At 43.5% G+C, this 21378-nt stretch overlaps 1 protein-coding gene across 15 annotated transcripts in view; it reads right to left on the bottom strand.

Annotated features, from left to right (window-relative positions):
• The window catches only part of NRXN3 (neurexin 3), a 1706389-nt gene that overhangs the window by 557979 nt on the left and 1127032 nt on the right, over window positions 1-21378 (bottom strand). For 3 of the 15 annotated variants that reach the window (XM_032624311.1, XM_032624312.1, XM_032624309.1), the window contains exon 1: window positions 15155-16307. The exons of 11 other annotated variants lie outside the window; for them this stretch is intronic. In XM_032624311.1, the coding sequence (XP_032480202.1) occupies window positions 15155-15401 (247 nt within the window). In that variant the 5' untranslated portion in view covers window positions 15402-16307. Of the gene's footprint in view, window positions 1-15154; window positions 16308-21378 lie in introns of those variants that run through there. One more of the 15 variants, XM_032624310.1, reaches the window with a different exon arrangement.

Raw genomic sequence — 21378 nt, 5'->3', positions numbered from 1 at the left:
AGATGTGGGTTCTGATTAAGGTTGCCAGATAAAACATAGGACACCCAGTTAAATCTGGGTTTCAGAAAGATAACAAAAGAAATGTAGTATAAATATGTCCTAAATATTTCATGGGACATACTGATACTTAAAACTTTTTAAAGTTGGTCATTTATTTGAATATCAAATTTAATTGGGTGTCTTACATTTTATTGTCTAGATGTCATGATCCTATCTGACCCCAATGGAACTTTCAACCCATTTGGGGAAATAGATACTGATCAAATAATCTTACAACTAAATGTAAAGCAGCAACTGTGAAAGGTACAACAGGGGAGAGTTCCAGAAGATTATGAGAACTGTATTTGAATTTCTGAGGGAAGTGGAAGGGGACTTCCTAGAGGAGGTGATATACAAAAGAGAGACCTCAGGTTGAAGTAGGTATCAACCAGGGGAAGAGGTGAGGAGATTGCCTACATGGAATGAGCAAAGGCAAATCTGCAAAGGAAGAGTAGGGATGACAGAGGAGATAAGGAAGCCACAACAGAGAAGGTGGAAGGACCTGGTGGGTGATGAGGCTAAAAACCAGCCAGGCACCCCTGAACAGTTTTGTCTTTATTTGAAGGACTATTGGAAGCCCTTGAAGAAAGAGGCTCTGTCCGTTTCTTTACTTTTGTTTTTTTAAAGGAAGGGAGTTACAAAACGAGATTTGCATTTTGAAAAGATACGGTACCCTCCCAAAAGGATTAAGCATCAAACTTCTCAGCCTTGACCCTCTTCCTCTCTTATAAATGATGATAATGACAAAAGAATCACAGGGTGATTGAAAGATGTAAATCAGATAATGCTCACCTTACTGGTTTGTAAATTATAAATGCCAAGGATGCTGTTATGATAATGATTTTTCAATGTCCTCCATCAAAGAGCCCCAATCTCCTTTGCCAGCCCTTCTCTCAATGTTCCTCTACAGGCTCACCCTTCAGCAAACTGGGTCACTGAATCCTGAACATCTAATTATTTTCCCCCTAAATCTATTTGTCCCTTTCTCCTGCATGCCCATAGAAATCATCCTTCAAAACACGACGTAAGGTTTCCCTCTGCCACCTGGTTCTTTTTAATACCCTAATGGGTTGCGACATTTTCCCCTCTAAATTCCCATGGTTGTTTCTACCTATTTCATGACATCTGTCAAACTGTTACATGCATTACAATACTTTATGTTCTTACCTTTTAATCCACTCACTAGATTCTTCCATTAATGAATATTATCAAGCACCTTTTATAAGACAAGAACTATGTTGGTCATCCAAAATAACTCATTCCTGACCCTTAAGGAAGTCAGAATCTAGTGAGAAAAACAATCACCATCAATAAATGGGAGCAACTCAATATTGTATGTTTAATAAAATGAGAGTGAGCTCCTCTACCATGGCATGAACCTTCTGCGGGGCCTGAATCCTACTCATATTTAAGTATCTGGTACCCAGGACAGTGCCTAGAATGTAGTTAGAGCCTTAATATATGTTTAATAATTTTAATTATTCAATGAGAAAAGTGTTACAGAGAAAAACACAGAAGGTTGAGAACTTCACTGTGCTAATGGGAGGCAGGGAATGCTTGGCAGACTAGTTACTACAGAGTGAATTGTCAGGTGAAAAATGCGGAGAAATCTACCACACAGGAGAGATTCCCAATCGAGGGAAGAACGTACTTTAAAGTCATGGAGTTCTGAAAAGGCCTAATGAGTATTGAGGCTAAAATGCTGGCTGGGAGCCACATCTGAGAGGAATATATGTCAGGTATCCATCCATCCATTCGTTCAGCAAATGTTTAAGGAAACTCACTCCTTGCTAGTCACTGTTTTAGGCACTGGAGACACAACCATGAACAAGGTAGACAAGGTCTCTGTTCTCAGAGGCTGATGGAAGCAATACACACAACATGAACTTTCTTGGAGGTATCTGTGCTATAATAAAAAGAAATCATGCTGTTATGCTGGAGAGGAACTTGAAAGTGTGCTTTTTAGACTGGGTCATTAAGGAGATGACACTGAAGTTGAAGCCTGATGTTATAATAAGAAATGGACATGTGGCAATCCAAATGAAAAAGAAAATGTTCCAGAGGGAAGGAACTGATAATATAAAGGCCCTAGGATGGGAACAAAATTGGCATGTTCAAGGAACAAAAATTTTTAAAAATAAAATAAAAAGAATTAAGGGACTTCCCTGGTGGTCCAGTGGGTAAGACTCTGTGCTCTCAGCACAGGGGACCCAGGTTCCAGCCCTGGTCAGAGAACTAGATCCCGCACGCGTGTCGCAACTAAGAAGTCCACACGCTGTAACTAGGAGTCTGCATGATGCTGCAACTAAGAAGTCCGCATGCCACAACTAAGAAGTCCGCATGCTACAACTAAAGATCCCACGTGCTGCAACGAAGATCCCGTGTGCTGCAACTAAGACACAGTGCAGCCTAAATCAATCAATCAATATTAAAAAAAAAAAGAATTAGGCCAAGGTCTAATGAAGGTCGTGTTAGGAAATGAAGTCAATAGATAAACAGGGGCAAGATTACGAAGGTAAGGGGTTAGTTTTTGTTCTAGTTACAGAGGGCATGATGTGATCTGATTGGACTTCATCCTGTAGTCTGGGAGGAGCCCATGCGAGAATGGCATGAACAGATTGGTACTTGAGATGGATGGCTCAATGGTGGGTGGAGCACAGACAGAAGGGGCAATCAGAGGCTTAGTAAGGTCTGTTAATTAAGTTGCTACAGCTATCCATCCAGGTGACATGGTTGAGATTGCTGTGGGGATGGAAAGGATAGATCTCCGTATTTTAAAGAATTTGTAACCACACTGTAAGTATTTGAGTATAGACCCTACGTTTCATTGTCCACTGCAGAGCATAGCCCAGGGCATTGCACCGCTCGCTGTAAGTACTTAATAATTAAGCGCAAAGTCCAATGAAGGCGTACCACACTTTTCTGTCCTAACAGTGCTTCGGCGAGCACTCTTCTCTCTGCTGTTCTCTCCTCTGTCTTTTACCAGAAAGCCCAGAAATTCTACACCAGATACTCAGTCATGCAAAGCAGGGCAGTGGACAGGAGCTGGGTGTCAGTTTCTGCTCTGTCACTGACTACCTGAATGACTTTGGTCAAGACATTTATGCTCCTTTAGTTTTGATCACATCAGCTAAAAAATAAAAAAAAAATGGAACAAATAACAATTCTACTACTTGTCCTCCTGCTGCAGAGAGCTGTGGTGAGGATCAAACAAGATCTTGAATTTTCTCTGTAATGCTGTAAAACACAATTTGTAAAATTGCAAACATCAATCAATTTTAGAAAAATATACCAAAACTATTTCAATCATGAGGGAAAACGGGCCAAAATGTTGAATACCGATTTCCAGTGCAGTGTCTAAAACTGAATGAATTGAAAACATATTACCCTTTCATATACAATATATAATTATCTGCTACACACTACATAATCTACTACATCATTGGTGTAAAGTATGTATTGAGCACCTAATGTGTGCAAGGAAATGTGCTGGCCAGCTAGGGGAACTGAAGCCTGGGTAGCCACAGGAGAACAGACCAACCTCCTCCTCTGTGGCATCCTTCTAAACAACTTCTGGATACTTCCTTTTTTGGACAGATTGTACACTTTTCTTCTCACGACAAACCATCTTCTGTCAAGAGTTCCTTGGGTAGTTAATGGTGTCTTGTGATGAGCCTTAAAACTCTCCTCTCATTTTACTCCTGATTAAAAAGAAAGGATGTGTAGGATCTAAGCTCTTGACTGATTTACACTTCAATTTAATGTCTCTCTTTCTCTTTCCTTCCATGGAAGGATGAAACCTCCCATGTAATAAGGCTCAAAAGCTCTCATCAAACAGTTTGATTGAATTCCGGCGCACTGAGTTTCCCTTCCAGGCTGCTGGGGCAGAGAGAAAGCAGGGACCCAGTGAGGGGGCAGTGCCTGGGACGGAGCGAGGGCTGCATTCTGTGACAGCAATTAAGGGAACCAATTTGAGTGTTTGGAGTGACTTGGCTCTCATGCTCTCCGACCTTTCTGCGCTGATGTATTACTTCAGTTGTACCAGAGACCATCCCAGTCTCCTTGTCCACAGCAAAACAGGTGACACCTGCTTTTGCATACTAACACTATGGTGCAGTACAGAAAGGACTGGTGTTTCAGCCTCAACTTGCCCCTAACTTGACAAGTGTGATCTGGGAACAATTCACAAACTCCCAGGCTGTTAATCTTTCTCTGCATGAAAATAATTTGATTGGAAAAGGTCCCTACAGACCTCTTCCAAGTCCAGCGTTTGGTAATTCCACAAATGCAAGGCAGCTTTTCAGTCCAATGAAGACCTTTCATCAGAATATTCTTTTAGGGGCATCACCCCTGGGTCTGACAAACTTAGTGTTCAGGTGGTGGGTTTATTTCTAAGTTACCCTGTGCAGGGAAATAAAGGGTCACTATCTCAACACTGTCGGAAAGAGTGTTCTTATATGATAGCTAGTCTAGTAGATCCCTAATAACTGACAGATGATGGGGTTAGCAGTACATACACATAAAATGACCCCATGGCACATAAAACCCAATAAATAAATCCCCTGAAAGACAGGGATTGGCTATAGAGGTCCAAGTCCCCAGGTTTACATTTCTATCTCACATTAACACTGTCCCCCTCTTAGATTGTAATTAGTGCATTAATGCAAGCCCCCTTGACACAACTCACTGATAAATGACACCAGAATAAGGAACAGGTACTGAAACATCTTTATGTCTGCAATGCACAGCAGTCTTAGTCCTCACGCCTGATCTTCACATTCCAGGTCAGGAGCTGATTAGGTTGCTATCAAGGCCTTTATGCTACATATTTTTCTAGCTCACACATTCACCCACATGTGCTTGTGCACACACACGTATTCGCCCAATATGAAAACCATTGATACTCTTGAAATATTCATTCCATTAGTTTTACCCTCAATATTAATAAGCTTCTGCCATATGTATGAATGGTCAAGAATAAAAGTAGGTTCAAAGGTGATCTAATAAGAGTGACAAGGTATTTTAGAAATCATCAGAATTGTGCCTATTGGCGCCGATAGAAAGACGAATACCAAACTTGCTAAGATAAAGATGGCAGGCTACTTCAAGATCGTTAATTGAGATTCTTTCATTTTGCAGGTAAGAGAACTAAAATCAGGAAGGTTTGGTGGTTTAAATTATAATTTGAGGAGAAAGACTATATGTTGGAAACTAAAATTCCTGATAAATGAGTTTCTTACGGTGAATCAAAAATGAGGTAGGTGAGTCACCAAAGAGGGTCCCTCACTCTTGGATCCTTGATTGAATATGTAACCATTCCCTACCAGCTGACTCTGGAACTTATCTGAATATCCAAGGGCTGCTTCAGAAAGCACACATAATTTCCTATAATACAACAGGACTTGCGAATATAGGGATGTGTTCTGATCAGTTGTTCTCAATACCAGGGAACAGGTTTTATGTTTGTGCAGATTACCTGACCTAAGTTCAACACAGTCAGCCCTCCCTTCCATATCCGTGGGTCTCATTCATATCTGCAGAGTCCAGGAACATCGAATCGAAAATATTTGGAAAAAATACCAGGAATTTCCAAAAAGCAAAACTTGAATTTCCTGCACACAGGCAACTATTTGCATAGCATTCACATTGTATTAGGTATTACAAGTAATCTAGAGATCATTTAAAGTATACAGGAGGATGTGTATGGGTTAAGTTATATGCTAATACTATACCACTTTATTTAAGGGACTTGAGCATCTGCGGATTTTGGTACCCATGGGGGTCTTGGAACCAATCCCCATGGATACTAAGGGGTAACTGTAGAAGCAAGGGGTTAACTGCTTGGCAAGAGGAAGAACTTGAGGTGAACTGCTTAACTCTCTGAGGCTCAATTTCTTTTCCTGTAAATTCATGATAAGAATGGTGCCTATCCTGAAGGATAGTCGGTAAAGATCAAATGACGTAAGCTAAAGCATTTAGTTCAGTACCTGAATGCGATATTATAATTTATAAGAAATGCATATTTGGTCATTCAGATGACCAGAATACACTTTTCATATGTATTCAGTCTTCATCCACAGTTTCTGGCTCACAGCTTTCAAAACGACCAGAATTTCCAGTGATGAGAGGATAAAGGTATCTTTTGTTATGTTAATGAAATGACTTTCTGTAAGCACCTTAGGATTGGGGAGGGTGGGGGTGGGTGGCTAATTGCCAGTGGAGCCAAGCTGGTGGTTAAAGGTTGGGACTTTCAGTCCCGCCCCCAACCTCCTGGGAGGGTAGAGGGGCTAGAAGTTGAATCAGTCACAAATGGCCAATGAGTTAATCAATCATGCTTATGTAATGAAGCTTCCAAAAGACCCCAAAAGGACAGGGTCTGGATGGGGAAGGCTTCTGGGTTGGGGAACACGTGGAGACTTGGGGAGAGTGGCTCGCCTGGAAAGGGCATGGAAGTTCCCTGCACTTTCCTCATATCTTGCCCTATGTATCTCCTCCACGTGGCCCAAGTGACTCAAACATTCTCTGCCTCAGTGTCAGCATCTTCCAAATGCGAAAACAGCTGTACCTATCTCAGGAGAATTAAATGTGATACCTTTAGAAGTGTCAGGTATATTCAAAGAACTAAAAAAAGTGAATTATTATTACTAATATTATTATTATTATGAGTAAAGAAGATACTATTGCCATTCTTGTAAAAGCACAGAGGTCTCCTTTCTTGGGTTTATTTTTTCTAAGAAGATTGACTTGACAGAAGTGAACACCCAAAGATGTCCATCCAAGTATGCTGAGATAGTGGTCCATGTCAAGAGATATATAATAATTGGTTCAAGGAAAGAGATATACAATAAAACCTTGACTATCTAAGTCACAGGACCCTCCTCCCACCCAAATTATTCAGGAGGCCAAATTTTCCCAGTAGCTGAGATTTAACCCTTTAATCATCTTTGCAAACTTTAAAAAAATCAGAATGCTGCTAAAATTGACCTGAAGAATCCAAGCGGGTCTTGCTTTGTTTTACCTGTGAGCTAATTGTTCACAAGGGCCTTTCAGCCTTTATTAGAAACAGAGGTTCGGGCTTCCCTGGTGGTACAGTGGTTAAGAATCCGCCTGCCAATGCAGGGGACACAGGTTCAAGCCCTGGTCCGGGAAGATCCCACACGCTGCGGAGCAACTAAGCCTGTGCGCCACAACTACTGAGCCTGAGCTCTGGAGCCCTTGATCCACAACTACTGAAGCCTGTGTGCCACAACTACTGAAGCCCGTAGAGCCCGCGCTCCACAACAAAGAGAAGCCACTGCAATGAGAAACCCATGCACTGCAACGAAGAGTAGCCCCCACTCGCTGCAACTAGAGAAAGCTCGCACGCAGCAATGAAGACCCAATGCAGCCAAAAATAAAATAAAAAATAAATTTATATTAAAAAAAAAGAGGTTCAAAACAGTTGGCTTTGTTCTGTTAGTTATCACTTATAAAGAAGCCCAAAAGACTTTGCTGCCTATCCCTACTTGCTCGTGATAAGTCTAGGACTTGAAACCAGGAATTAAATGGACAGTGGAAGCATATTTAAAATTTTTGACCTGGGGAAGCTAATTCCCCTTTGGTAGTCATCGCCCATACTGCAAAAACAAGTGTCTGCCCAGGTCCATGTTCCTGAAGCTGTCAGACACACCTGTGCACTTTTACAAGTCTTGCATGCTCTTCATAAAAAAGGAGTTCCCTGTATAGCAATTTCAACTTTTAAAAAGTGCTCATTTCGCTTGGATGTCGTGGGCTGATTATTTCTTCCTCCTTGCTTGAGCTGTGCAGACAGCTAGACCCTGCCTATCTCCTCCCCCTTCCCTTCTTTGACAACATCAAATGACAAAGGTGCAAAGCAAATAAATGTTAAGTAAAACACTGACACCGTTTCAGTTTAATGCTTTGCTCTGTCAACCTGCTCTACTGCTTAGCAACCATGGTGGCTCACCCCAGTTCATTTTCATTTTAATGTGGCACACAGAAAAGCTGCCTAAATATATACCCTCGGTTCTGAAGCATATAATCTGTAAACTACAGGAACAGGCGGATCATCTCCATTAGTTTCTTATGTAGCAAAAACCACAATTTGCACCCAAAACATGTAATTATATTCAAATTTTGAAAGACTGCCTGGGAAATAGTTGAAATTCACAGTCTGGGGGGAAGTCACTCAGGAGTATACACCATTGTGTTTTAATGTGGGGGGTGGCTGACAGGAATATTTCAAAACAGTAAAAAAAGGGAGGGTGTGGACAGTATCTCAGAAAAGGTGGCTTTCAGGTTTCTGGAGGTTTTATGTTCGTACAGCCACTCAACAGCTGGTGAGCAAAGGGTGAGAACTGGGGCAGGGAACGTGTCTTTGAATAATAACTGGGCTGTGGCTTCAGATGGGGAACAGAGACAGACAGGTGAATACACAAGTCATCTCCCCGCTGCTTTCTGGCCAGTGAGGCCCAACCAGGACAGGAAATGTCTCCCTGCATGGGAACCAACCTGAATATGATCACTTTCTCACACTAGGGTCTCCCATTGAGGAGACCTTCAGAACACCCAAGAATCCTACCTCTTAGCACAAAGCCAGACACCTACTAGAAGAATACATATGAAACATTAATTTCACAGAAGGCCGGGAGAATCCAACGCTGGCAGAATCCATTCCTACAGGACTTAATCTGGTTAAGGGGAGATCACCTGAAGCAAAAGGTCTTGGAGGAATGAGAAGTTGGCATTCGTGCTGTAGAGTAAAAGGGTGATGGATGTAGCGTCATACTGCCCGGGTTCCCAGCTGATTCCGATACTGATCGGATGCCCCTGTCTAAGTCCCCACTTTGGCCATCTGGAACATCGGAGGATCAGATAATCCCTAAGCTCGCTGTGTCTGTTGTCTGTTTCTTGAGATGACGGTCTGTCAGGGAGAGCAAAAAGACCAAGTGCTTTGTGGTCAGAACCAGGTTTGAAGCCTGGTTGTACCCCTACCCTACTTTGATCAAGTCACTTAAGCTCTCTGAGTCTCACTGTTTTTATTTATGAAACGGCGGTAACCTTATTAAGGTCAAAGATTGTGAGGATTCAATGAAATTATATACGTAAAGTATTGGAAGAGTGCCTGGTACACAGGAGGTGTGCGTTACATGTTGGCATATGATCCCGGCAAGTCTTTCGCAAAAACTAACCATAAGTAGAAATAAACCACCTGCTCTGTATAAACTCAGCTGCTATTCTGCCCCCTGCCCTGATATGGCCAAACACAGCAGAGCATTTTAAACAACGCAGAGCTCCTTTCTAGTGTTGAAAACGCGTGTTTAAATGAAAGCTGCATTCTTTCTGTCTCTGCGTGACTGTGGTGAAGTTGGATTGTGGGCTTTATAACAACACAGTGTGTCCCTCTTGTGCATTATGCCGCTTCTGGTGGAGAGGGGAGAAGAGAAAACCTGGCTGTGGCTGTGGCTTTGGCATAAGTTACTGTCATAGTCAAGAAAACAGACCTACAAATACTGGCAGACCTGTGGAACTCAGACAGGTTGAAGATACACAGTGGTGTCTTTAAAGACGTACAGATTGGAGAATCACGCTGTCCTAGTGCTGAGAAAGGAGAAGAGTGAGCCGCTGTAGTTCATAAAGGAAGTCCCTGGTAGGGCAGGGACGCCAGGCCTGGAATGGCAGCCGGTCTCAAGAGAGAGCCATAGAGAGTGGGTATTAGAGTTTATCTGCAGAGCACGGGGCTCTAGTCAGACAGAATTAGCCTGTGTGCACATCAAGGTAGAGACTCAGTCACAAGAGATAAACCAAGAGGAAAGCAAACACAGATATTAACTACAATTACTGGTGGTGTTTTCTCCACATATGTAAATAGGATTTTTCCTGAGGAGGCCCCATCTTATCAATTTTGTAAATTGCTGTCACCGTCACGGAAGGTTTTATTTTCCCACAGTGGAAGTCTGAGTCCAATAGAGATGCACTGAACGTACCTTTTTACTTTGCAGTGACTGGGTCCTGGGGGAGGAGGAGTGTTATGGGCTGAACTGTGTGCCCACAAAATTCATGTGTTGAAGCCTAGACCCCCAGAACTTCAGAATATAACTATATTTGGAGATAGGGTCTTTAAAGAGGTGATTAGGTTAAAATGGGACCTTTGAGTGAAACTTAATCCAATCTGACCAGTGTCCTTATTAGAAGAGGAAATTCCGACATACAAGGAAACATTGGGGATGCATGAACACAGAGGAAAAGACCCCTTGAAGACACAGCAAGAAGGTGGCCACCTGCAAGCCAAGGAGACAGGACTCAGAAGAAACCGAATCTGCCACCACTGTGATCTTGGACTTCTAGCCTCCAGATCTGTGAGAAAATCAATTTCTGTTGTTGAAGCTACCCAGTCTGTTTTTCTGTTTGTTTTTTGTTAAATGGCAGCCCTAACAAACTAATACAGGAAGGGAAGTATGATTAAGTTCAAGTTTTATCTTGAGAGATCTGCCTCCCTCCCAGATCACATAGAGTCCTAGAGAAGTAAGCTTTCCGAGATCTGATAAGTTCATTCATTAAAATGTAAAATAAAATATGTCATGTCTTCCAGATTCAAAATCAGACAATAAAACGACAAGGGTCTTACTACTAAATTCCAGCCATCAGCCAGTTTGGTGAAGGGTTTTGTTTTGTCACGTTTTTCCTGAAAGGAATTGTTCCAATTCTCTCATCTCTGCTCCCTCTGATATGTCAGGCCTCACCTCCAACCACCAACCCCCACACAATGATCCATGTTGAAAGTCCTGAAGAAATTTACCCTGGGATAGTATAATCTTCCTACGGTGGCCTTTCAAGAACAAGTTAATCTCCAGACCCACCACTTGCCAGCAAATTTTAGAGAAGCCAAACAATGCATCTAGAGGAGACAGAGAAAAAAAAAAAACAATTTAATTAATTCATCACCAAGGCCAAAGACATATAAATCTTATCATTTTATCTGTCAACCAACACTCTGAATTATTCAGCAATCTGAATCCCGAGAAGGAAGGGAGAGAGAAAGTGGTTAGAAAGCAAGCTGGCTGAGCAAAAGAAAGTGCTCGATAGATCAGAGCAAAACAAGCCCCATGGCTGGAAAAACTTCAGAGGTGGGTCTCTGTGACAATGAATGAGAAGCATAATTTCTTAAAGAAAGACTCCAGGCTCATGGACCACAAGGGGGACTACCACCGCCGTCTTTGCTAAGATGACTCAAAGAGGATTTATGTTGTCCCACCTACACACACACACACAGGTTTCTGAGCAAGAGACTTTCCTCTAAATACATTGTGGTATATTCCCTTGTAAAATTGAGTTTTAGGTTTTCAACTAGGTACCCCCAAATGCCTACGGAAACAGGAAGGTCTGCTATTTTATGGAAAATAAAATATAAGGAATATACTAAACCCAGGCTCTGTAGAGAAAACTTTTTCTAAACTATAAGTATTAAAATATTTTTAAGTAGATGTACATTGGATTTCTTAAAGGTGGGAGAGAGGAAAGCAAATATACAAAACTCTCCTATGAAACTGAAGGTTGGTAAACAAATGTATTTTAGTATTTATATGTCCCATACCACTAAATTATCCAGGAGTTTCAATAAGCATGATATATAAGTATGAAAATAAAGCTGAGGATGAAAAATAACTGTAGGGTTATTCTGAATAACAGAACAATGTGAATCTGCATTTCACAAGGGATGTTTAGATTTTATCTTAATTAATTTGGTTGGGTACCTGGATCCTCGTCCCATCCCTCAAATTTAAAAAATTTTTAGAAGCACTTATCTTTCATAGATGATCCAAATACTTCTGAAATTATCCCGTGCTGAACAATACAATATCTTATTTAGTTTTCTATCCTTAGCAGGTTACACACAGCCTGGCACATAGTAAATACCCAATAAATGTTAGTTCAATAGAAGAGAGCATGAAAGAAAACAGGGAGCCTGAAGGAGGGGACTGAGCAATGGGGAAAAGCTTACTAGACTCCAGTTGAGAAGAGAGTTAATTGTATCCGAAGACACAACCTTAACCTGAGACTATTTTGGATATCCTGGGCAGGTGTGGCCTTAGTCTCCCCAACTTATAAAGGAGCTCAGCCTGCTCTAGGCTGTCCTGGGATCAAGATTTTAGGCAAATCTATACATAATCAATTTTTTAAAGATCAGAACCAAGTATGGGTAGAAGAACAGCTGTTTGGAAAATTTCTCTTTCTTCCATCTGTTTTAGTGTGAGTCTCACTAGAGGGCAGGAAGTTTTAGAAGGAGGGATGGCAAAAACTCATTAACGGGCAGCTCTGAGGACCTCTGGCTTCTCAGGAAATGCGCAAAATGAACAACGGTAGAAAAAACAAGCAAAGGAAAAAATCCCTCTTGAGTCCAGAGAAGGTTCTTGAACTCAAGGCTCTAGTTTTCATTTTATACCAGCATGAAGGGCATTTACTTCCTCACAGACAGTACAGACTGCTCCTTGTAACTCTGGAATAGGGTTGGCAGAAAACTATTAGTAACAACCATTAGTCTCACGGTGCTATGCCTCCTACCACTTCCATCTAAAAGATTTTTTAAAACAATTGCTGTAAGCTAAGGCTTTGTCTTGGACTAGGGGAAAGCAAGTGTACTCTAAAGAAAAATTAGAGGAGCATTAACGGAGCACCGAGGAGTCTCCTGGTCCTTTCAGGGAGAAAAGGGCACAGCTTAGATAAGGGATTGAAGCCAGAGTTTGGGGTATCTTGTTGCTTGCTGCTTCTCTTGATTTCAAGCTCAAAAACATTAATTAAATATGCAAGGACCCTGCTCAATATAGATGCATTCAGTCTGTGAGCCCAGATCAGTGGGATGGGACTTCAGGATTGAAAGAGGATACTGAAAAGTTGATTTCATGAGCTTTCTTGTCTCCGTCATGCCAGATCCTGAAGTTCACTGCATTCTCAGCTCTGTGCATCTAAGGGCCTTTTCTAGGGTCTCTGATCATTTATTTACTTTGTTCTCCTTTTCCATCGTACTGAATCTTATCAGATGTAGGTTAATGCGAAAGAAGATGGAACCAGTTAAGAAGATTTAGAGGGTACTGAGCAACTGATCAATGAAGACATGAATAGAGAAGAGCTGTTTTTAACCTGTGCTGGCTCAACCCCTCTTGCCCCTTTAGCTGAGAGAGAGAGAGAGAGAGAGAGAGAGAGAGAGAGAGAGAGAGAGAGAGAGAGACAGAGAGAGAGAGAGAGAGAGAGAGAGAGAGAGAGAGAAACTGAGAGAGAGAGAGAGAAACTGAGAGAGAGAGAGAGAGAGAGAAAGAAACTGAGAGAGAGAGAGAGAGAACACAAGTGACAGAGATAAAGAAAGGGATTGACAGACCTAGGAATCCCCGGTAAGTATTGCAAATTCCATCACTTAAGTAGTAGCTGCTCTTAACTGTTTACATCCTGAACGGAAAACATGGAGACCTTGCCAGCCTATAACCTCTAACTAATACATAATCTTCGTCTCCCTGCTGATCATTTACACTAATTAGCAAAATTTAGCTAATGATCGCTGAGCGTTTCTGTGTTTAATTACGGCTATTAGGAATAGTCTGTCTGGCTTCATCTCCCATCCCTTCTTTTTCTTTCCCAATCGTTACAATCCCACCCCCACTCCTCCTTAGGAGCTAACAGTTTCTACTTCCATGAAATTGCTTTTGCATTTTTGGTGGTTGTGGTTCTTTCCTCTCCTAGGGTGTCATTTTTTTTTTTTATTTTGAAAGCTTACACCCGACCTAGCAGGAGTCACAGAGAAAACAGCAACCAGATCGAGATCAAGCATTCCCTCCTCCCCACCACCCGCCTCCACCAACCTTACAAGCACTGAGCTGCTTGACAACTCCATCAAATAAGATGTAAAGAGACAGAAAGAGCCAGAGTACGTGCTGGCATTTTCTCAATGTGCTTCCACTTAACACTACAGAGAGCACAGAGCAGAAACCCAGGGCTAGGAGGCGGTGGGAAGAACTGACATTCCGAATGCGGTCTGTATGTTACAGGCCTTCAAAACACAAGCTAGGGCAGGGGACCTCTAGTGTGGTTTGCTCTCGCTGCCCCCCAGAGGGCTGCTCCTGCAGTTGGGTTCTGTGATCCCCATTCTCCTCACCATCAGGGTGGACTGCATAGTAAATAAATAACGAAGCTCCCTTCTTTAGAACAGTTTACTACAGCAAGAGCCTACCCCGGTGGCAGACATCACCCTTTCAGAGGCAGCCTGCTCCAAGCTGAATATAAATTTAAGAGCCATAGGTCTCTTCCTTCAATCGCTATGCGAGGAGGGTCATTTAGAGCAAAACATATTGTACTTATATTGTGTGAACAAGCCCACCCGTGCTACCTTTAATTGAAGTAACATTTCCATAAATGGTGGAACTGAAGTGGCAGTAATTTACACTTGGTTAAATTATAAATGGACTTTGCCTTATCTTATACATTGCTTCCCCCGGGTAGTTAGCAATATTAGGTGTACGGTTTTCACGATAGCTGCTCTCTCCTTCTGACATGTGGACAAACGTAAAGCAGCCCAAACGAACAATAATGACCACTGGTTATTAAAGATTACACTCAGCTACTTCCCCCCCGCCCCCGACCTTTACGACACAGGCCACTTTAAAAGCAGTTCAATCAACTTTAGGCTGAAGACCTAAGGATTCCTGCTGTCTGCTATTCTCCCACGACTAGCTCTCAAACAAGATCAGAGAGAAGAAGGGTGAAAGCAAGGTGAATGAATGAATCCTCCAAAGTGCAGCACTGGGGACTTATCTGACCAAGTTGTCTGCCATCATGGGGGGTGAAGGAGGCAGAAGGCTGCAAAGGGGAGAATGTGGTGCTTGTGAAGCTATGAATAAGGGAGCCAAGGAGAGGAGGACCCATTAGAGGATATGGGGAGACTGGGGCAGAACACTCTAGCCTTTTAGGGAGAAACTGGACATTTTCTTCCCCCATGCACATGCGATGCTTTTCATTATTCTAAATTCAATTTTTAAAATTCTCTTCCCACACTTAACATTACCTGCAAGGCAAGTGGGTTAAGGAATTGCTACGCCCCATTAAAAGGATAAAGAGCAGAGAGACCCACCGTGCCCTCCTCGAAGGGAAACAGGGGAGCGATAGATAGAAATAGGCACTGAGTGATGCTTGCTGCCATGGAAATGGTGCTCGTGCTGAGAGTGAGACCCCGGCGAGGAAGAAGAGGAGGAGGAGAAGGGTACATTAGAGGAACTCCACACGGAGCTGATGATACATCCCCAGAAGAGGGACCAGATCCCAAGCGTCCAGGCCGGCCGGCGAGGAGGGCTCCGTCTCGTGTGGATTCTCAGGTGCATGGTCAACACACTGGGCCACCACAGATGGGCAGTTTGAATTCCAGCCAGTGAGCAATAATGAAGTTCATGATGCCCAGGGGCCCATCATAGCAGGAGGAAGACTTGGCCCAAATTTTGGAAAGAGGGAAGGAATAAGCGTTTTCAAGACAAGATGATGAAAAAAACACAAAAAACAACAACAACTACTACTTAAAAAATAAAAGGATATAAGGCAAAAGCTCCCCTTTCCTGGAGCTGAAATTTAGGATGTCAAAGTCCACCCAGGTGTAGCAGCCCTCCTAGGGAGCCCCGGGATACCACACATATCAGGGGAGGCCAGGCGCAGCTCCTGATCTCTGGGCACCTCAGGCCGGATGACTTAACGGCACACTCCGGGAAGCCACACAGAGAAAAGGTGAACGAAGGAAGAGGAGGAGGCAGCAGGAGACCCAAGTAGGTTCAGGTTAGTTTATCCCAACATCCAAGCAGTTTGAACATTTTTTTTTTTTTTTCTTTTTCCACTCCCATGCGATGCAATGCAGAACTGCCAGGCAAAGGGGGGCTGCAGGTGGGAGACTTCTTCGCGGGTTCCTCGCAGTCTCGGCGTAAGGGCACGGAGGCTGTTAACCCTGCGCTTTCTGGAAGAGCTCCACGGAGCAGCCGCCTGCGTCCTGGGTTTCCCAACTGGATGAAAAGCAGCAGCAGCAGCCGGAGGAAGAGAACAAGAAGGACCGGAGAGACAGAAGAAGAGGAGAAGGAACCCGGCGCGGAGCAGCCACCCAAACCAACGTGGCACGGAGCGCGGAGAGGTGGGTGGGCGAGCAGGGAAGGCGTGAGAGGAGGTGCCCGGTAGGCGGCAGGGGTGGCCAAGAGGGGGGCGGGCGCCTGCAAAGTGCGCGGCACTGGGAGGTACAGGTGAAGTGAAGCGAGGAGTTGGGAAACCAAATTCACAAATGGGCAAGTCGTATGCAAATAGCGCACTCCTGAGAGCAAATCAGTGCCGCCCGAGCGCTCTGCCGAGGGACTGGCTGGCTCCGAGGAAGGAGGGGCCCGAGCGACCCGGAATCCCTGCCCTCCCCATTCAAGTACACGCTCGCTCGCTCGTCTACACCCGCGCGAGCCTCCCGCACAGCCCCGCCCCCTCCTCACGCTCCGCTCCTTTCCAGGGGAATAAGCACGCGCGCGCGTGTGTGAGGTGGGCAGACGGACCCTGCACCTTTGGCCACCCTGTCCTTTCTCCTCTCCCAGGCGCAGTACGCCAAACTCGGGCAACTGGAGAAGAAAAACTGAAGGCGGCGGCTAAGGCTAAGGTAGTCCCAAATAGAAATGAAAATAACCCCCGTGAGTAGCAGAAGCGCCGGGACGTCTGCACACGGTGGTGCCACAGATGCCCCCCCTAAGCTGGTGGTCAGCACCGCGCGGCCACTCTCCCGGGTGGGTGTGCCTCTCTGGGGGTTCAGATGCCCAGGGCCCACCGGAGGGGCGAATGGCGGGAACGCGTCTTGGTTCTCAAAGGGGAAGGCAGAGAGGTGGACCGGGAACTCCGGAGGGTGAGAGGTTTGATGGCTGGAGGCCCTTCCATCCCTGGTAAACAGGATGCTTTTGGAATTCAGGACCCAGGGGTTAGTGCCCGTGCTGGCTGACCTGGTCAAAGAACTTCAGGAGAGGTGAGGGCTGCATCTGCTGGCCTGTCCTGGACTGGCCTTAGAGGTGCTGCCCCAGGTGGGTGAAGCCTTCGGGCCTCCAGGACTCTGGGCACTAAAGAGAGTGCGGCTTTTACATCCAGGCTGAACCTGCAGGGGAGAGCCGGAGTGGCAGGAAAAAGCTTGGCGCACCTGTTGTGGCCATCTGTTACTCCAGGAGAAAGCTGACCCAGGGCTCTGCCAAGGAATGGTAACATTCCGGATGAGGCAGCCTCCATTCTACGCCCCCTCTCTCCCCCGCCCAACTTCTCCTAACTATGCTGTTCAGCAGGGTACAGAAACCCAACAGCCTCCTAGACTCTGGGGGCTTGCTGGCTCTGACTCCTTCCTTCCCACTCACCTTGGTTACAAAAGCACACTATATATATATATATTTTTTTTTTTTTGGGGGGGGGGCAGGTGGAGACGGAGGAGATAGGTGAGGGAATAATTAGGGGGCATTCCTTTTTTAAAAAGGAGTTTATAGCACCTATTATACTTCTGCTCTCAATAAACATTTCAACCCCACTGACTGAGAATAAGGGATTAAGACAGTCCTATTTATTCTTGGGGCACCTCGAGGAGACATTGAAGAAGTTAGCATTACCTGTCTCTAACATAAAGATACCAAACCTATGAATGATTTGTCTTCAAGGTCAAATATCAAGTTCATTTCAGAATTTATGATGGTGACTTGGTACTTTGGTTATGAAGTTGGTGTTCTCCTAAGGATCCCTGCTGCCCATGGTAAATGGTGCACGGTCATCCCACCTGTTCTGGCTCTCAGCTGTAAGGGTGATTCAAGATCCACAGCCTCCAATGGAATAGCCCTCATTCATGACCTTTCATGCCTTTTGGTGGTGGCCCACAAACACGATGTTTTAAACTAGCAACATGTACCTAGGAACAGCACAATAAGAGAGAGGGGTGATTTATGGAGACTCAAGTTAAACCTGTTTCCTCCTCTGTAAAATGGGAATAATTCCTCCCTTTATGAGGTTCTTGGGAGTGTTAAATGAGATAATGTATACACAGCATCTGGCATAGCACCAGATAAAGAGTGGCAGTACTTTTTGTCTAATAGAAAAATAAACTAAAGCTCCAAGAAGGTTAAGTACATGTTTAGGGTCTCAGGCTACTGTTAGGACAAAAGTGAGAAGAAAAAATATATTAATATCCTAAGCATCCTCCCTTAAGGCAGATGATAATTCCTATTCAAGGGACTTCCCTGGTGGTAAGAATCCGCCTGCCAAGGCAGGACACACAGGTTCGATCCCTGGTCCAGGAAGATCGCACATACCGTGGAGCAACTAAGCCTGTGTGCCACAACTACTGAGCCTGCACGCTAGAGCCCACAAGCCACCACTACTGAAGCCCGTGTGCCACAACTACTGAAGCCGGCACGCCTAGAGCCCAGGCTCCGCAACAAGAGAAGCCACCACAAGGAGAAGCCTGTGTACCGCAACAAAGAGTAGCCCCCGCTCGCTGCAACTAGAGAAACCCTGTGCGCAGCAACAAAGACCCAACGCAGCCAAAAATAAATGAAATTAAATCTTTAAAAAAAAAACCAAAACATTCCCATTCAATCCAACCACTCCTTGATTTTGTCCTCCAGATGGAGCCCCACTGCACTTTGGACTTAGTCTAACTCTCTAACATGGACTTAAAGAGACCTAGATGACCTGGCTTATACCTAATTCTCCAACTCCATCTTCTGCCAGATGACCGCTTACTCACTACCTTCCAGTCTCCCAGACCCATTTTTTGCTCTTTGAATGTGCCAAGTTGTTTTCCAACTCAATGCCTTTATACTTGCTGTCCCCTCTTCTCTGGAACACTTTTCCCTAAGATTTTCATGTGATTGGTTCATTGTAGACATCACCTCCTCAGAGGCCCTCTCTCTGGCCCTCATCTAAAGTTAGCCACTACCACCCTGAAAGGCACTTTATCCCATTACCTTGTTCTATTTCCTTTGAAGCACTCTCCACTTTCTGAAATTATTTTCTTTATGATTGTTCATAGTCTATCTCCTTAAAAAGACTGTAAGTTCCCTGAAAGTTGAAACTTTGTCTTGGTCTCCCCTATATCTTCTGTGTGTGGAAGAGTGGGTAGCACATAGTAGAAGCTCAGTAAATATTTGCTGAATTAATGAATCCAGTGAATCAATTGGGAACCTCATACTCAGATTTTTATATAGCATTCATTCCACTGACATATTTAGCTGGCTTTAGTGACACTGATCCCCAGAGACACACATTTCCAGAGGTGATGAGTTGACCACCTCTCCACTTAACGTTTTTCTTCTTTTCTAAATTGGCACTGAGTGTTGGAGACTGTTTTTTTTTTTTTTTTCCTTCATCCCAAGGAAGGATGGGAAGCTTAGATGTACCTTCCAATCAATTATCTGCTAGGCAACAAAGTGAAAAATAAAGCCTTAATGCAGTACGGAATCTGGAAATGCTGCTGGTGCATCACAGCTGGAACTATTCACTTTACCTGTCATGCTTATAATTATTTATTTATTTTTTGCAAAATGTCAAAAGAAGTATCTATGAATTCCAATAAGGCTGGAATTCCATTTGGGGACTGAGTTAAATACTGAGAATATTTATCAGAGGACAAATGCAAGACTGGTTTATTTTACTTCTTAAACTTTAAAGAAATAATCCACAATTACCCTGATAAAATGAATGTCCTCCAATTTAACACATTATTGAATTTTTTTTTTCATTTGTTTTCTATCCTTCCTCTCTCTTCCTCTAGTCAACACATTCCTACTTAGATTTCTTTTCTAATTCCCATCATTCTCAGGTCTATTAGAGTTTATATTAGGCTGATATATTAAGTATTTTTTCTTAGGTTTTTAGCTCCAGAGACAACTCCTAGACACAGCCTGCATCTACAGTTCCAGCTGAAGGATTTGTCATCACCTGGACTACCACCAAAGCTCCCCTCTTTCCTCCTGAGTTGTCTTTTCTAGTGGGCCCTTTGAATGAGAACACTTAGGAATGAGCTCCAGGATAAAGATGAGAGTCTACTTTTAAGATAGATAGAAAGGAAGAGAAATAGATTTAGAAACGTTATGCTCACCACAGATTTAAAGTTGAAAAGTATAAATAATTTCACAGGAACAACCACGCTTAGCTCCACTTAGATAAACCCCCATGGCATCCTAACCAGACTTTTTGGAACCTTAAGTTTCTGAATGGAATGCATTTTCAAAAAAGAAGCAGCCTGTGGCTGGATTTGCCTAATTAATAGCTTGGTTTCTCTATTGTTTCAATCTGCAGAATTTGACATTATAGATTTCTTCCCCCTGTTTTAATCTCCCCGCTTCTCCCCTCCCCGAAAAAGACTGTCTCAAGATAAGGTACGAGAATCCTGACCCATCTGACACACTCTGTCTTCCTTTGGTGGGTACCTCAGCTATAACGTAGTCTGGGGAATCTTCTGGCTCCTAAAATAAGCCTCACGACAGTACTTAATCGTGTCAGGTGCCAGGAATCTAATGTGGCGCTGCCCTGTCAGTCTCTCACAATACATTTTGTCTCTGCATGTGCCTTCTCTCACTTGCACAGACTCTGACTTTCCACTTCGCTGCTGGCAGGAGACACCCATCCGGTTGTTTGTCGCAAGTACAGCTAATCTGACTGCACAGACACAGAAAACACTGGAGCAGTCTGTGTCTGTGTGAGCCCTATACTCCAGTGAGGGCCCTTTTCTCCCCAAATATAAAGAGTAGAAATCCTTACTTTTTCTCTTGAAACAGAGTTCCAAAAAGTAAGTTTAGGGAGGAGGGAAAATAAAAACAAAAACGACTAAACTCTCATAATGTGAAATGAAACGAAAGTCCTGAAAAAATACAGGTGACTGTTAACGGGGCTATAAATATATCCAAGGGTTCCATAAAACAGTCGAACTTTGCTTTATTATATGTCAGTAGGTTTATTTATAGCCACATAATTCATCCTTCTGCTCATTTATTGAAGAAAGCCATCCTGCAAAAAGGCAGATTTTGACGATACTTTACATTTGGGAGTATAAAATAGAAGCTTTATCCTTTTAAGTATCACTCCTACATGTATTTGATTAAAAAAATGAAGACAATGGCATTGTGGTATAATTTTATAGTTTAGAGGATATATATGTGGCTTCTGTTCCTTTAACTTATCCTTCATATAAACATCCATAGTTGTTTTCTTATCCTCCTTGTGGCTGAAATGGGGATATCAGGAGTTTGGATGTTGAGAAAAATCACTCTAGGAAATTTTCCCAGTCTCTTGATCAAGGGCACTGGGATATCTGCTTTGTTAGAA

This window comes from Phocoena sinus, chromosome 2 (genome assembly GCF_008692025.1).
Source record: "Phocoena sinus isolate mPhoSin1 chromosome 2, mPhoSin1.pri, whole genome shotgun sequence".
NCBI classification, from domain to species: domain Eukaryota; kingdom Metazoa; phylum Chordata; class Mammalia; order Artiodactyla; family Phocoenidae; genus Phocoena; species Phocoena sinus.
The sequence above is the reverse complement of the archived record's forward strand: the minus strand, read 5'-3'. Positions and strand labels throughout refer to the sequence as shown.